The sequence below is a fragment of the Saccopteryx leptura genome, chromosome 1 (assembly GCF_036850995.1).
Source record: "Saccopteryx leptura isolate mSacLep1 chromosome 1, mSacLep1_pri_phased_curated, whole genome shotgun sequence".
Taxonomy (NCBI): Eukaryota; Metazoa; Chordata; class Mammalia; order Chiroptera; family Emballonuridae; genus Saccopteryx; species Saccopteryx leptura.
Genome location: NC_089503.1, coordinates 62,409,024 through 62,423,955, shown reverse-complemented (window position 1 = coordinate 62,423,955; position 14,932 = coordinate 62,409,024). Strand labels below are relative to the sequence as shown.

Here is a 14,932-nt window from a genome sequence, read left to right as displayed (position 1 = left end):
CCTAACTCCTCTACAGGTTGCAAGCTTATTGAGTTAGGGCAGCTGAGGTTGGGAATACAACATTAGTGGGACCCCCTCCTTCAGGGATCTCTTGGTCAGTAGTTCAGTATGGGGAATGTGACCCCTACTCCAGAGTGTAATCCCTCATCCACTCCTGGATACTCAAATTTTATTTCTCCCCAACAAGGTGACTAGCAGGCTCAAATTGAGTGGGGCCTACAGTCCCCTCTGCAGAAGTTCTTACAGCTTGTGAGACCTTGGTCTCAGGGAGGAAGACTGAGAGAGTCCTCTCCTGGGGCTGACTGTGTTCTTCCATAAAGTGGCTAAGCCCCTCAACCAGATCCAACAATAGGCTCAAAGGGACCCACACTTTAAATGTCCATGCTCCAAGCCTTTCTCCCTTACTCCTGTGGAATCTAGCCCAGCAGGCAGGATATCCAGCACCCAGGCCGGCTGATTGTAAAGCTCCACCCTATCTAATGCACATGAGCCGCTGTGCCAGTGCTGATAACAGAGAGCAGAACTCACCTCAGCTGGCCCAGGAGGAGCTTTTCCTTAGGATACCACTCTAGCAAGCGTTGTTAGGTCCTGAACTGATGCTCTCTGAAGCTGGCCCCTGGATGTGCCAGCCCTGGGCCTCCCTGGCAGGAACCTGGCACAGACTAGTGGGAGACACTGCCCATGACTGGCCCTCAGCAAACCTTCTGGGAGCTACAAGCAATACAGAGTTTGTGGCTGCCTCTGCTGGACCCAGGTGCACATAGAAATACCAAGCTGCACACCTAGGCTGGCTTTTACCCACACTGGGCCTGGGGGAAGGTCCACTTAAAAGGCCAAGGTTCCCTGAGTCTTGCCTCCTGCAGCCTCTGTCTGCTGACTGCTTGCTGGGCTTTGCCACTAAAAAAAACCTCTGGTAGAGTCTAGGGCCTAGGCCAATACAGGGATTAGGATGGGTGGTGGGTGTGGTTCTGTCCCTCAGTCCCAGGTGTCATTCTGTCCAGACTTTTTTCATAGATCTCAGTAGGGTGTGGCCCCAGGAGTCTGGGGGTGTGGCCTCTGAGACCTGGAGGTGTGGTCTGCCCACACTCTGGACAGTTTCTACTGAGTTCCCATGAGGTGGAATTATCAGTGTTAGACTCAGAAGTGTGTGACGGAAAGCTCTGGCCTCATTACCAGAAAACTGAGTCACTGACGCACCCCCTGCTTCCTGTCTTCTCAGCACAACCCAGTCACTATGACTAGTGCTGGAGAGACTCCCGAGTACGGAGCAGTTGCTTTTCCCCAGGCTGATGCCACTTAGAGGGGATTGTTCCACCCAAGAAAGATGGCGACTACAGTATTGGAGAATGATTCAGCACAGGGGTTCCAGTGGCCCTCCCCCACAGCGTCTCTCCCTGGGCCTCCAACTTTACACTCTCCTCATGCAACTCTGGTCCTCTCAGCTCTCTCTCCACTGGAGCCCTGGGTAAGTGGCTGTGAACAAGATTTTCTGTGTGGGTCCTTTCAGATGGAGCCTGCATCTCTAAGAGCTCCATCTATTTCTTGCAGACAGAAAACCCGGCTCTTTTCACCTCCAAATGCTGTGTGGGCACCTCTTCTAGGCTCTGGGGCTCTAGGGTGAGGCTCTGGGCCTAAAGCTGAGGAACCACACCCCTCAGGGAGACCCTCCCAGTAGTGAGAGTTTCTCCAGACCCTCAGCATCTGCATGCTCCTAGGAGTGAGGCAGTCCTTTCTACCTCTCCACCCTTCCTACCATTGTGGCTTCTTCTGTGATCCTTGTTATAGACTCTTCTTCATTTAGTCCAAAGTTGGTTTTTCAAGATGAATGTTCTTAAATTAAGTTGTAATCTAATTTGGTCCTGGGAGGTGACAGCTGGAATGTTTGCCTACGCTGTTGCCATCTTGGAATCTCTCTTGCCAGTATCTTAATCTGGGATAGCTCTTGCTATGATGGCTGCTTGTCTGTTTCTTTCTCGTGGTATGTCTTATACCCCTGACCAAAAAGAATTTTCTTCTTTATTTTTGATGTGATTGTATCTTTACTAGTTTATATGTTATATCATTAAAATGTAATTTCTCTGGGTTTTATATGGACAGGAGATAATATGTTATCTTGAAATGAAGAATCTAAATTTTTTTTTGACATATGATGTCTAGGCCAAATATCACACTGTTTCTCTTAGCAAATCATCAGTATATTTCTCTCATAAACTACTTTTGGGGAAAAAAACCACAACAGGACTATTTTAATGGCCCCAATCTCTTAGAATAGGACAATTGATGTGGTGGCCATGACTACAGTTATGTAAGAAAACATAAGGCACATGGACAAGGGACCTGCCAAAATGGAGAGTATTCATTTTATTAAGGTGGTAAATTATGTAGAACTTTTTCTCTTCTGGTGTTTCAGAATTCCTGTATTATTATATAGCTTCTAAAGAGGACATACATTTTTATTATATAATCTAAATCACATTTAAAAACCATACCACTTATATGACCCCTATTAAAGTACCCCATTGCCTATAGGACAAAGTGAAAACTCCTAATAGAATATACCCAAAGCTCTTCACAGATCTGTTCCCCAAATGCTTTCTTTCATATCTCCCTAAGTTTTCTAATGCCTTATCTAGTTTAATCTTGTCCCCATCTTTGCCACAGATGCTACTAATTTCTGCTATATTTTAAGGATTAAAACATGTTTTTGCAGGGTTGTTTATCTACTTACAGGACGCTGGTTCTTCTGGGCCCATCTTTTGCTGATTTTATTTGCTCTTCTGACTTTTTACAGTTTGTTGCTATTGGTGAGTAATGTTCCCTATTTCACCCACTCCCTTCCTGAGTAGCCTCTTGAGGTGCTCCTGTCTATGGTTTGGTGCCCAGTGGTGCTGGAAGCCCTCAGAGGTCAAGGTCACTTTTTTCTTAGCGGAGTTGGGGTTTACAACAGCTGCTTGAATTTTAGGCACAAGAGATAGATGGAGAAAAATGGACCTGTGCTATTAGAGGATGCAACTTACCACGCAGAAGCAATGGTCTTTTGCAGAGAGAGAGAATTTGTTGTGAGGTAAGGCAGTTGCAAAAGAAGACCAGAGGCAAGCCTCAAATCAGTGTCCTGGAGGAAAGGCCTGAGACAAGTTTTAAGGGATCGGGTTAATAGTTCATTCTTGGAAGCCTGTGATTGGATAATTTTGAGATTTAGGCATATAGGGTAAGGGATATGACAGAGGTAAAGGAAAGAACAAAGAATTTCCAATCTGGCAGAGTTTTGTGGAAAAGAAAGGTAGAAGTTTCAAGAGTTCTTTGAGCAGACTCAGATGAGCTCAACTCATCTCAGCTAGTGTCCACCAGTTCCATCTGGTCCTGCAGAGGGACAGGAGAACAGCTTCCTGCTTTTTTCTGTAATATACTTTTTTTTTTTTTTTTTTTTTTGTATTTTTTCTGAAGCTGGAAATGGGGAGAGACAGTCAGACAGACTCCCGCATGCGCCCGACCGAGATCCACCCGGCATGCCCACCAGGGGCAACGCTCTGCCCACCAGGGGGCGATGCTCTGCCCCTCCGGGGCGTCGCTCTGCCGCGACCAGAGCCACTCTAGTGCCTGGGGCAGAGGCCAAGGAGCCATCCCCAGCGCCCGGGCCATCTTTGCTCCAATGGAGCCTTGTCTGCGGGAGGGGAAGAGAGACAGAGAGGAAGGAGGGGGGGTGGAGAAGCAAATGGGCGCTTCTCCTATGTGCCCTGTCCGGGAATCGAACCCGGGTCCCCCGCACGCCAGGCCGACGCTCTACCGCTGAGCCAACCGGCCAGGGCCTGTAATATACTTTTGAAATGTTGATTAGTGTCCAATTTCTTAGTGTCTGGTTTCAGTCCAGTCTTATCTGGTCTCCATGTAAATCACAAAATCTTTGTTAGTGTCTAGTTTCAGTCCTCCCTGTTCTTAAAACACTCCTCAACCTTGAGAGATGGGCAGCACAGGTATAGCACTGTCTCTTTAAAATAACACAAAGATTTTATTAATTGCCAGTCTGATTTAAGGAAGCAGATCTGTTTCTAAGATTATCAATCTGATTGATGTATTGTTTCACAATTTTTAGGAAATGGGAGTTTTTCAGTTCTCATTTGTACGTAGGACATACACATCTTTCCCTGACTTCATGATTTCTTGTCCCCACTGATTTACTATTTGATACAAAATCAGTTGCCTGCAAATCAACTGCCATTTGCATTCATTTTTTTCTCTCAATAAAATTTATTGATCATGATGTGAATAATAAGTATTGAGTATACAGAGGTCAACAAAACATAAGCAGTTTCTGTTTTCATGCAGGGCTCTTCAAAGAGATAGGTTTGAAATGTAAGCATACTATAGTCCCTTAATTCAATGAGTTTGGAATTGAGTAGGGCACCATAATCATAGAAGAAGAAAAAAACTAACACAAGCAGAACATTATAATTGTCATTAGAGAGACCTCAATAAAGTTCTGCAGGGATTCTGAGAGGAAGAGATGACTTCTGCCAAGAGGCTTAAGTAAGGCTTCTTGGAATAGTCGGCATTGGAGTGGGATCTTGAAGAGATGTTGGATTTGGATGTTAGTATATGGGGATGAAGAAGAACATTCCAGCCTGAGGGAACATCATGACAGAGTTGGAAAGATAGGAAAATATGGGCTGTGGCAAAATAAGAGGGAGAGGTTAGTGCTGTCAGCCTAAAGGGCATAATGAAGAATAGTGGGGAACATGGCTAAAAAGATAAGCTTGCAACAGCTTTTGAAAGGCCTGAAAAGTAAGTCTAAAAAATTTAGCATAAGTCAGATCAGATTTTTATTTTAGGACAATCATCCTAGAAGTTGTGGTGTGGAGGGTGACTATAGGCAGAGAAACCAGTTAGACGCTTTTCTTCATAATGGGAAAATGCCGATGAATGATGTCCTGTGGGCCAACTCTGGCCACAGAATTGTACTGCTTTCATAACAATAAACATGAAATGCTGTAGTTAGCGTCTAAGGTGGGAATGAGCTCTACTGTCTAATGAGGCATATATTTTAACAGACGTCCTACTCTACACTAGCTCTTTTTGGATATATACAATAATAACAACAGTGAACAAACAGACCTGAGTTCTATTTACAGTTTTATCTTTAGGTTATTTTGTAACTTGATCATATCATATGATTCTTATGAGTCTCCTTTTCTTTTCTTTCAATTGAAAATGAAAATAATCTTAAATAAAATGGTATTATGTAGGCCATGGTGAAGAAATAATTATTTTGATAAAACGTGTCACATATATTCCAACTTTAGTAGTACACTAAGCATCTGGGGACTCAAGTTTTTATTTTGCATTTCCACACAGACTTGATGCCTAGCTAGATTTAAATTCAAATCTAACTAACATTTATTGACTAAATATCAGTGTTAACAGCAGTGGTTAATAGTTGTAATGATGACACTGGTTCCTCAAGAATAAGAGCCTTTAAATGACCTTGGGAAGGGCTGGTCCCTGACATCTATTCTCTCACAAATGAGTCTAAGTAATACCAGGAACAAGTTCCATCATAGGGTAAAGAAATTGGTGGGTACTCAGGAAGGATAGCTGTGTGGTGGTTGTTATGAAATCCCAGAGAAAATAATAAGTACTTCCTTGGGGTGCTGGTAAAAGTTAAAAATAGGAGGTGACATATGAACTGGCTTTGGAAAGTCAGTGGCATGGGGAGGGAGCACTTCTCAGGCAGAGGAACAGCATGGCAAGCCCCCAGAGGTTGAAAAGTGCAGGTATAGCAAGAAGCGAATGTAGTGAGAGTTATTTGAATACACAACAGTGCTGTGGGCCACAAGTTGGTGATTTCAAAATCATGCCCTTTTTCTTCTTTTCTTATTCAGGTACTTGGATTGTTGTTGATTAAGGAAGAATATAAACCATACCTGCACTGGTGTCATAAGGTAGGACAGCTGAGTCTTAATAGGAGACCTTAGACCAAGACTGAATGTACCTCTTTGGCACTTACTGTTCAGAATAGAGGTTCACTTTTTTCAGAGTCCCCCTTTAAAAGAAGAGATCTACTTACTCTGTTTTAACTGAAATCATTAAATTTCTAATAGATTTACTAAATGAAATTTCAGTAACTGATTTATGGAAGGATCTGAACCCAAACTTTATTTTTTCTTACCATTCCTTATTAAACTTACTCTATAATTCTATTCTTCCATCCTAATAAGATCTTAGGCAAGCTCCATTACTTTCCCAGTCCTATGTAGTCACAAGAACATTCTCATTTCAGTCATTTAAGAATTCAGTTCAGGCCCTGGCTGGTTGGCTCAGTGGAAGAGTGTCAGCTCGGTGTGTGGAAGTCCTGAGTTCAATTCCAGGCCAGGGCACACAGGAAAAGTGTTTATCTGATTCTCCAACCTTCCCCACCTCCTTCCTCTCTCTCTCTCTTCCTCTCCCACAGCCAAGGCTCCATTGGAGCAAAGTTGGCTCGGGCGCTGAGGATGGCTCCATGGCCTCCACCTCAGGCGCTAGAATGGCTCTGGCTGCAGTGGAGCAATGCCCCAGATGAGCTGAGCTTCGCCCCCTAGTGGGCATGACAGGTGGATCCCGGCCAGGTGCATGCAGGAGTCTATCTGACTGCCTTCCTATTTCTAACTTCAGAAAAATACACACAAAAAAATCAGTTCATTGTAATAACCCAACCTCCAACTTTATAAGACTTTCCCCTTCCCCTATTGGTGGAAGCCTGCACTGGTGGAGAGAATATGATGATCCTATTACCTATTTTTCACCAAAGGAGAGAGGGCTCAGGGGAATAGGATATGGAATAAAAGAGCACAGTCCCACAAGGAAGGGCAAGAGCGTCATTTCGGGTTGATCCATCAGGACCAGGTAAATGCACAGTTGTTGGCTCTTTATTCCAGGGGCTTCTTCTATGTGTATTTGCAGATATCCTTCTGCTGAGAACCTTGACTACAACTCTCTTGGTGTAGTCAATGCTTGTCTTCATATACCTCCTGAAATTTGTCTGGTGAGGTCCCTACATATGTAGCTATTTAAAATGACACCAGTGCCTGACCTGTGGTGGTGCAGTGGATAAAGCATCGACCTTGAAATGCTGAGGTCACTATTTCAAAACCCTGGGCTTGCCTAGTCAAGGTACATATGGGAGTTGATGCTTCCAGCTCCTCCCCCCTTCTCTCTCTCTGTCTCTTCTCTCTCTCTCTCTCTCTCTGTCCCTCCCTCTCCTCTCTAAAAAAATAAATAAATAAATTTAAAATGACACCAGCATGGCTTCTCTCACAGAATTTGTATTTGATCCCCAGAAAGCAGGCATATTTGGTTTTGACCCACCATCTGTGACTTTCGATATGCACATCATTTCTAATATATCTCCCTTATTTTTCTCTACCATGTGCTTGAGCAGCTCCACTAACAGCCTCTTGCTTTTTTATAGACTGTTTCAGGCATGAGTTTGATACCTTTTCTTGTGTTTCCTGAAATCCAGGAACATGCCACACTCTTTGAGTGGTCTCCTAAATTTCCTTTAACTCAATAATGAGATATATAAACTGGAAATATAGATTTAAGAGTTATTAGAACAGATTAAATTAAAGTCATAAGGTCTTATAGGGAAAGAATGTAGATTGAGAAGTGAAGAAAATTGGATTCTTGAGATCACTATCTGCTTTTGAGTTGAGACACCATGATCAGTTTGTCACTACAAAGAATCCCTATGGGATAAGCCATTTTGGTGACATTCTAGGTTCATGCCTATTTGTCACGATGAGAAAAACTACTCAAAGACCAGAGGAAGTGCACCAAGAGGTGAAGGGTAGATAACAGTCCCAGTCAACAGATTGAAGGACTGAAGCCCCATCCCCAGACTTACTCAGATATTTATTAACAAGAAGAAATAACTCAAGGAAGCATAAAGAAGAAGTTTTCAGGGGGTGAAATAAAGAGCAAGGAACATGTGGACTTCTAATCTCTGTTCTGAGAGCCTAAAATTTTTTATTGCTGAATCTTACCTGCTGTTTTGCTGTTTCCAGCACATACTGTCTCCAATACAGGGTCAGAGTGGCCCCTGGACTCTCATCTGCTCAGACCTTTTGCCATAGGTACCTCACTGTCTCTAATTGTTATCCTAACTCTGCATGTTTTCATAGCACATTCCCATACCTATTATTGAAATCATGCTTACCTTGCCTCTGCTGCTACATATTGTCTGCCACAGCAGGTTTTCATCAATGCCTTTGAAGTCAGAAAGCCAGTTTCAATGGCAGCATCTCTCGCCTTTATTCAGGCATAGAGGAGAGCCACTGCAATGCTTTTCATGGATTCTGACACTTCCTAGCCAGTGTATTTTTTGGTGTTCTCTGAGACCTCCCATAGAACATGATAGGGAGTGATCTCAATCAGATGAGCTTATCATGGGTGATGCCAATCCAGCAAACTTTTCTCAGTAAATTTTTGCATACTTTCTTTTATATAACACCAATTTCATTACGCATAGGCCACTGCTGAGCCAAGGTTTAGAAAACCAAAGAAACAGTTAGAACCATTTCAATGTCAGTAATACCTGGATTCTGGTCAATGAATTCAAAAGCTCTAATAGATTTACTCATATCAATTAATTTTGAACGAACAAAATGCTAAGCTTTTACTTGAGAGACTGCTTCTGTTAGCGAGGAAGATTCTGTATGGCTTATTTTAATTTTAGTGTACTCTGAGTAAATCTGAAAAGTGAAGGTTAGCACCAAGCCTATAACCTATTCCCCTTTTACCTAAGGATGTTCAAAGAAGAAAGAATGATCTCAATCAAAACTCCTTGTAAACATATTGATAACCCAACCTCCTGGGAAACACATATAAAGTTGCTTATTAACCAAACATAATGTGAGTCCTTATCTACAAAATATATAGCAGGATATAACCTATTATGCCAGAGTTGCTTATTGTAAAGCAACCTGGAATTCAAATATTTGTATAGTGGGAGACATGGCAGGCTGGAGGTGGATAATTAATGGGATATAAGATACAGATGCTCTATAACCACAAAGCTTCTTCTGTGAAGCAGTGTTTCCACATGATATGCTTGAAAGACACCACACATTTTAAGTCTAAGACCAGAATGTATTTTAGTGGAGGAGAAAAGAGGACTTTATATGAGTATCTGAATTTGACAGGATAGATTTCTTCAAAGAAGATGTTTTACCTGGGGCAGGAGGAGGGGGTGGTAGCATCTAAGATGGTGGCAGAGTAGGTGGAAGCTAGAGTCTCCTCCTCCCAGGATTAAACTGGAATTACAACTAAATTTAAGAATAGTGATCATAAGTAATCAATTGAAGACTAACTGAAAATTAGTCTTTAATCAAGGATTCACAGAAGATGCCATGTTGAGACTGATAGGAAGAGCAGAAACAAGAAAAAGACTGGCCTGGTTTTTATGGGTGGTGGCTGAGGGTTCAGAGGTGTATTTTGACTGCAGGGGGTTGCCCCTAAGTAGTGTGGGACCTAAACCCCAAGCTGAGCTACTCAGCCCAGAGGACCAGTGCCTGGAAGAGGCACTTGCATAACATATGGCTGTGAAAAGCAGTGGTGTTTCAGTCAGTCAGAAAGAGATGCAAATCTGCAGAGACAAAGGAAACATCTTAAAGGGCCAACACAAAATTTTTATCACATGCACTCACCCTGGTTTCTGGTGAAGGAGGGCAGAGAAGACTAGAGTGGTGAGAGGAGTCTGGGGCTTGTTACTCTGGGGAGAGAGCTGGAGGTACAGCTACCAGGATCCCTGTGCTGAATCATTCTCCAGTATAGCAGACACCATCTTTTTTGGGTGGAACACTCTCCCCCCTGTGGCATCAGCCTGGAAAAAAGTAGTTGCTTCACCATCTGGACTCTCTCTCACCCCATCCTGAGAGGATTAGGCCCTGATGGGGAGTCAGCTGCCTTGTCCATGGTTTAAGTTTGGCTAGACTCAAGGGTTACTGGTGACTGAGTTGTCTGGCTGTGAGGTGGGAGCCACTCCCCCCACTTTCCCTTGAGCATGAATGGTGCTTCTCCCTCATGGGAGATGCAATAGAACTACCTCCATGGATTCTGGAGGACCCACGCTCCAGGCTATGGAGGCACCACCCGCCCAATTCCTAGTGGCTCTGCCCTGCCAAGATTGAGGCAAAACCTGGTACAGACTCAGTTCTGTGGCTCTGGAGCAAGGCCATACCCACCACCTTCCCTGAAGCCTGACTGGCACTTCCCCCTCAAGGGAAATCCATTAGTCCCATCCTCCATCTCCACCAGAGGCTTTTTCAGTGACTGAGCCTAACACGCAGCCAGCAGGCAGAGGCAGCTAGAGGCAGATCTCAGGGTGCCTTGGGACTTTTGCTGACCTGCCCCTGAGCTGGATGCCAGTAAAAGAGGGCCTTGGTGTGCAGTTATGTTCTTTCCACACATACCCAAGCCCTCCAGAGGCAGCCTTAAAAGATGTTTATCACTTGTAGCTCCAAACAGGTTGCCCAGGGCCTGCCACAGACAGTGTCTGACATTTGGCAGCACCAGAGTCTCTCCCAAGAGGCCCAGAACCAATACACTCTGTGGTCAAATTCAGCATTAGTGCAAGATTCAATAAGCTTAACAAGCAGCATATCCAAAGGTAGAGCTCAGCAGGCACCAAATCCAGCTGAGGCAAATTCCAGCCTGAGGGTCAATCCCATGCATGAATGGGCCAATAGCAACCAAGACTCAATTACAACAGGAAAACCCCCATAACCCAAGCAAGGGACATTCCTGGAGCATCCAGGGCAGGTGATTAAATAGCCTGTGTCACTGGATCCCACAGGACACCTACTACATAAGGCCACCCCACAAAATTAGGAGTCATAGCAGATCTATCTAATACATAGAAACAAACACAAATAGGCAGTCAAAATAGGGAAACAAAGTAATAGGCCCCAATTGAAAGAACAGAAGAAATCACCAGGAAAAGAGCTAAATGAAATTTATCAGATACCAAGTTCAAAGTAAGGGTAATAAGGATGCTCAAGAAACTTAGTGAAAACTACAGCAGCATGAAAAATGACATAGAAACCTTAAAAAAAGAACTGCTCAAAATGAAGAATACAATATCTGACATCAAGAATACAATGAAAGGAATAAATAGTAATTCGATGAAGCAGAGGATTAAATCAGCATGTTGGAAGACAAGGTAGAAAAGAACATGCAATCAGAGCAGCAAAAAGAAAAAAATATTTAAAACGGAGACTACTTTAAGGGACATTTGGGACCACAAAAACCATACCAACATAAGAGTCATAGGGGTTCCAGAAGGAGAAGAAAGAGAGCAAGGGATTGAGTACCTATTTGAAGAGATGACTAAGAAATTTAAAAACCTGATAAAGGAAAAAGACACACAAGTTCAGGAAGCACAGAGAGTCCCAAACAAGATGCACCCAAAGAGTTTTACACCAAGACACATCATATTAAAAAATAAATGTTTAGAAATCAGCTGCATAATTAAAATGACAAAGGTTAAAGAGAAGGAGAGAATTTTAAAAGCCACAAAAGGAAGACAGTTACCTACAAGGGAGCTGCCATAAGACTATCAGCTGATTTCTCAACAGAAACTTTGCAGGCCAGATAGGATTGGCATGAAAAATTCAAAGTGATGAAAACCAAGGACCTACAACCAAGGCTGTTCAAACCAGGAAGGCTATCTTTTAAAATTGAAGGAGAAATAAAAAGCATCCCAGACAAGAAAAAGCTAAAGAGTTGTTACCACCATACCAGTATTACAAGAAATGTTAACAGGTCTACTTTAAAAAGCAGAAGAGGAAGAGAGGGAGAAGGAAGAGGAGCAGGAGGAAGAGGGTTAAAAGAATAAAATAGCAATAACTATATACTTACCAATTATTACTTTAAATATAAGTGGTTTAAGTGCTCCAATAAAAAGACATAGGGTAGCTGAATGGATAAGAAAGCAAAACCTATAAAGCTCCAAGATGGCAGCGGAGTAGGCGGACGCCCAGACGCCCAGCTCTCAACACCAAACTGGAATACAAATCAATTTAGGAAAAATCAGCATGAAAAACCAACACTGAACTGCAAGAACAGCTCTCAAAAACCAAAGAGCAAAGAGGAAGCCACAATAATCCTGGTAAGGAGTGCCTGAATCTCCTCTGCTTACAGGAATGGAAGGGAGGGGGTGAGGCTGAGAGCCCAGAGAGGACTTCACAGAGGAAAAAGAGCAGAAACTACTGCTCACAGCCACTTACCTGGTGACCAGGGAGCAAGGTGGGTTGAAAAGACCAGCTTATCTCCCAAGTGGAAAGGACAGGGAGAGGGACAGACTGTGAGGGGCTAAGGTATGCAAGAAACGAAATTAAAAAGCTGACTCATTCGTGCTGGAGGTGGCCATAGCTGGGGGAGGGACTGAACCTTTCACAAAACAGAGCTGAAGTGCTTCCGGATCAGAGATCTCCGGACATCTATCCAGCTCCAATCAGCGCAACAAGACACAGCTGAAAACAAGAAGTGGGGAGGAGGGGCAGTAACTCAGGTTTCCATGGAGATCTGAGATACACCTCCCCCTACTGAAGCTGAGAAAAAACCCTGCCCCCAGTGAGATTAGTTGGTGGAAGAGACCTTCAGCGTCTCAGGTTACACCCACAGCATTCCTGGTTACAGTTTCAAGGAAGCCCCCTGCTGAGATCAGTTAACAAGACTATCACCTGTTAAGAAAACAAACAAATCAAGACTTCAAAGCTGCCCAAATCCGAAAGTGGATTACAAATAATAGCTGATACCAACCCAAGAAGACCTGGAAATAACACAACTGAAAACTGGAGGCAGACAACACCAAGCCTAGACTCAACCAACTTTACAAATAAAACACCATGATGAGAGAAGACAAAGGAGTGCAACCCAAATGAAACCACAAGAGACACCTTTGAGAGATGAGCTGAGTGATATGGAAATAATCAAACTTCCATATGCGGAGTTCAAAATAATGATTGTAAGAATGCTTAGGGATCTTAGAACAACAATGGAGGGGCAGTTTGAAAACCTAAATAAAGAAATAGCAAGTATAAAAAAGAACCAGTCGGAGATGACAAATACAATATCAGAAATAAAGACCACAATGGAAGGAATTAAAAACAGGATAGATAGAGCAGAGGATCGAATCAGCAAGTTAGAGGACAACTGGAATGAAGGCATGAAAGCAGAGAAGAAAAGAGAAAAGAGACTCAAAAAGTCAGAGGAAACTCTTAGAGAGCTCTGTGACAACATGAAGAGAAATAACATCTGCATCATAGGGGTAGCTGAAGAAGAAGAAAAGGAACAAGGAATAGAGATGTTGTTCAATCATCTCATAGCTGAAAATTTTCCTAAATGAATGCAAGAGAAACTCTACAAGTCCAAGAAGCACAGAGGACTCCATTAAAGAGAAACCCAAAGAAACCTACACCAAGACACATCATAATTAAAATACCAAAGCTAAGCAATAAAGAGAAAATATTAAAAGCTGCAAGAGAAAAAAAAGTTATCACCTACAAAGGAGCCCCCATAAGGATGACATCCGACTTCTCAACAGAAACACTTGAGGCCAGAAGGGAATGGCAAGAAATATTCAAAGTAATGCAGAACAAGAACCTGCAACCAAGACTACTTTATTCAGCAAGGCTATCGTTTAAAATCGAAGGAGAAATAAAAAGCTTCCCAGACAAAAAACAACTCAAGGAATTCATTACAACCAAACCAATGCTGCAGGAAATGTTAAGGGGCCTGTTGTAAACAGATCAAAGTGGGAAAAGAATATAGCAAAAAAAGGAATACACCTTTAAAGAAGAAAATGGCAATAAAACAACTACATATCAATAATAACCTTAAATGTAAATGGATTAAATGATCTAATCAAAAGACATAGGGTAGCTGCGTGGATAAGTAAACAGGACCCATACATATGTTGTCTACAAGAGACACACCTTAGAACAAAACACACATAGATTGAAGGTAAAAGGATGGCAAAAAACATTTTATGCAAACGGAAATGAAAAAAAAGCTGGGGTAGCAATACTTATATCAGACAAATTGGACTTTAAAACAAAGGCTATAGTAAGAGATAAAGAAGGACACTACATAATGATAAAGGGAGCAATCCAACAGGAAGATATAGCTATTATAAATATCTATGCACCTAATATAGGAGCACCCAAATATATAAAACAGACTTCGATGGATTTAAAGGGCGAGATCAACAGCAATACTATAATAGTAGGGGATTTCAATACCCCACTAACATCACTAGATAGATCCTCAAGAAAGAAAATTAACAAAGAAACAGCAGACTTATTGGAAACACTAGATCAACTCGATTTAATAGATATCTTCAGAACATTTCACCCTAAAGCAGCAGAATATACTTTCTTTTCAAGTGCTCATGGTACATTCTCTAGGATAGACCACATGTTAGGGCACAAAAGTGCTCTCAACAAATTTAAGAAGACTGAAATCATAGCAAGCACTTTCTCCGATCACAACGGCATGAAACTAGCAATGAATCACAACAGAAAAGCTCAAAAATTCTCAAACACATGGAAACTAAATAGCAGGGTGTTAAATAATGAATGGATTAAGAATGAGATCAAAGAAGAAATAAAAAATTCCTAGAAACGAATGACAATGAGCATACTACAACTCAAAATTTATGGGACACAGCGAAAGCAGTGCTGAGAGGGAAGTTCATAGCACTACAAGCACACTTTCAGAAGCTAGAAAAAGCTCAAATAAACAACTAAACCCTGCATCTAAAAGAATTAGAAAAAGAACAGCAAGTAAAGCCCAAATGTAGTAGAAGGAAGGAAATAATAAAGATCAGAGCAGAAATAAATCACATAGAGGCTAAAGAAACAATACAGAGGGTCAATGAAACCTGGAGCTGGTTCTTTGA

The 14,932-nt window shown here is 42.3% G+C and overlaps 1 protein-coding gene across 1 annotated transcript in view; it reads left to right on the top strand.

Annotated features, from left to right (window-relative positions):
- The window catches only part of GDPD4 (glycerophosphodiester phosphodiesterase domain containing 4), a 133,201-nt gene that overhangs the window by 24,447 nt on the left and 93,822 nt on the right, over positions 1-14,932 (top strand). Inside the window, 2 exon segments of the mRNA XM_066369308.1 lie at positions 2,711-2,804; positions 5,877-5,936. Of these exon segments, the coding sequence (XP_066225405.1) occupies positions 2,711-2,804; positions 5,877-5,936 (154 nt within the window).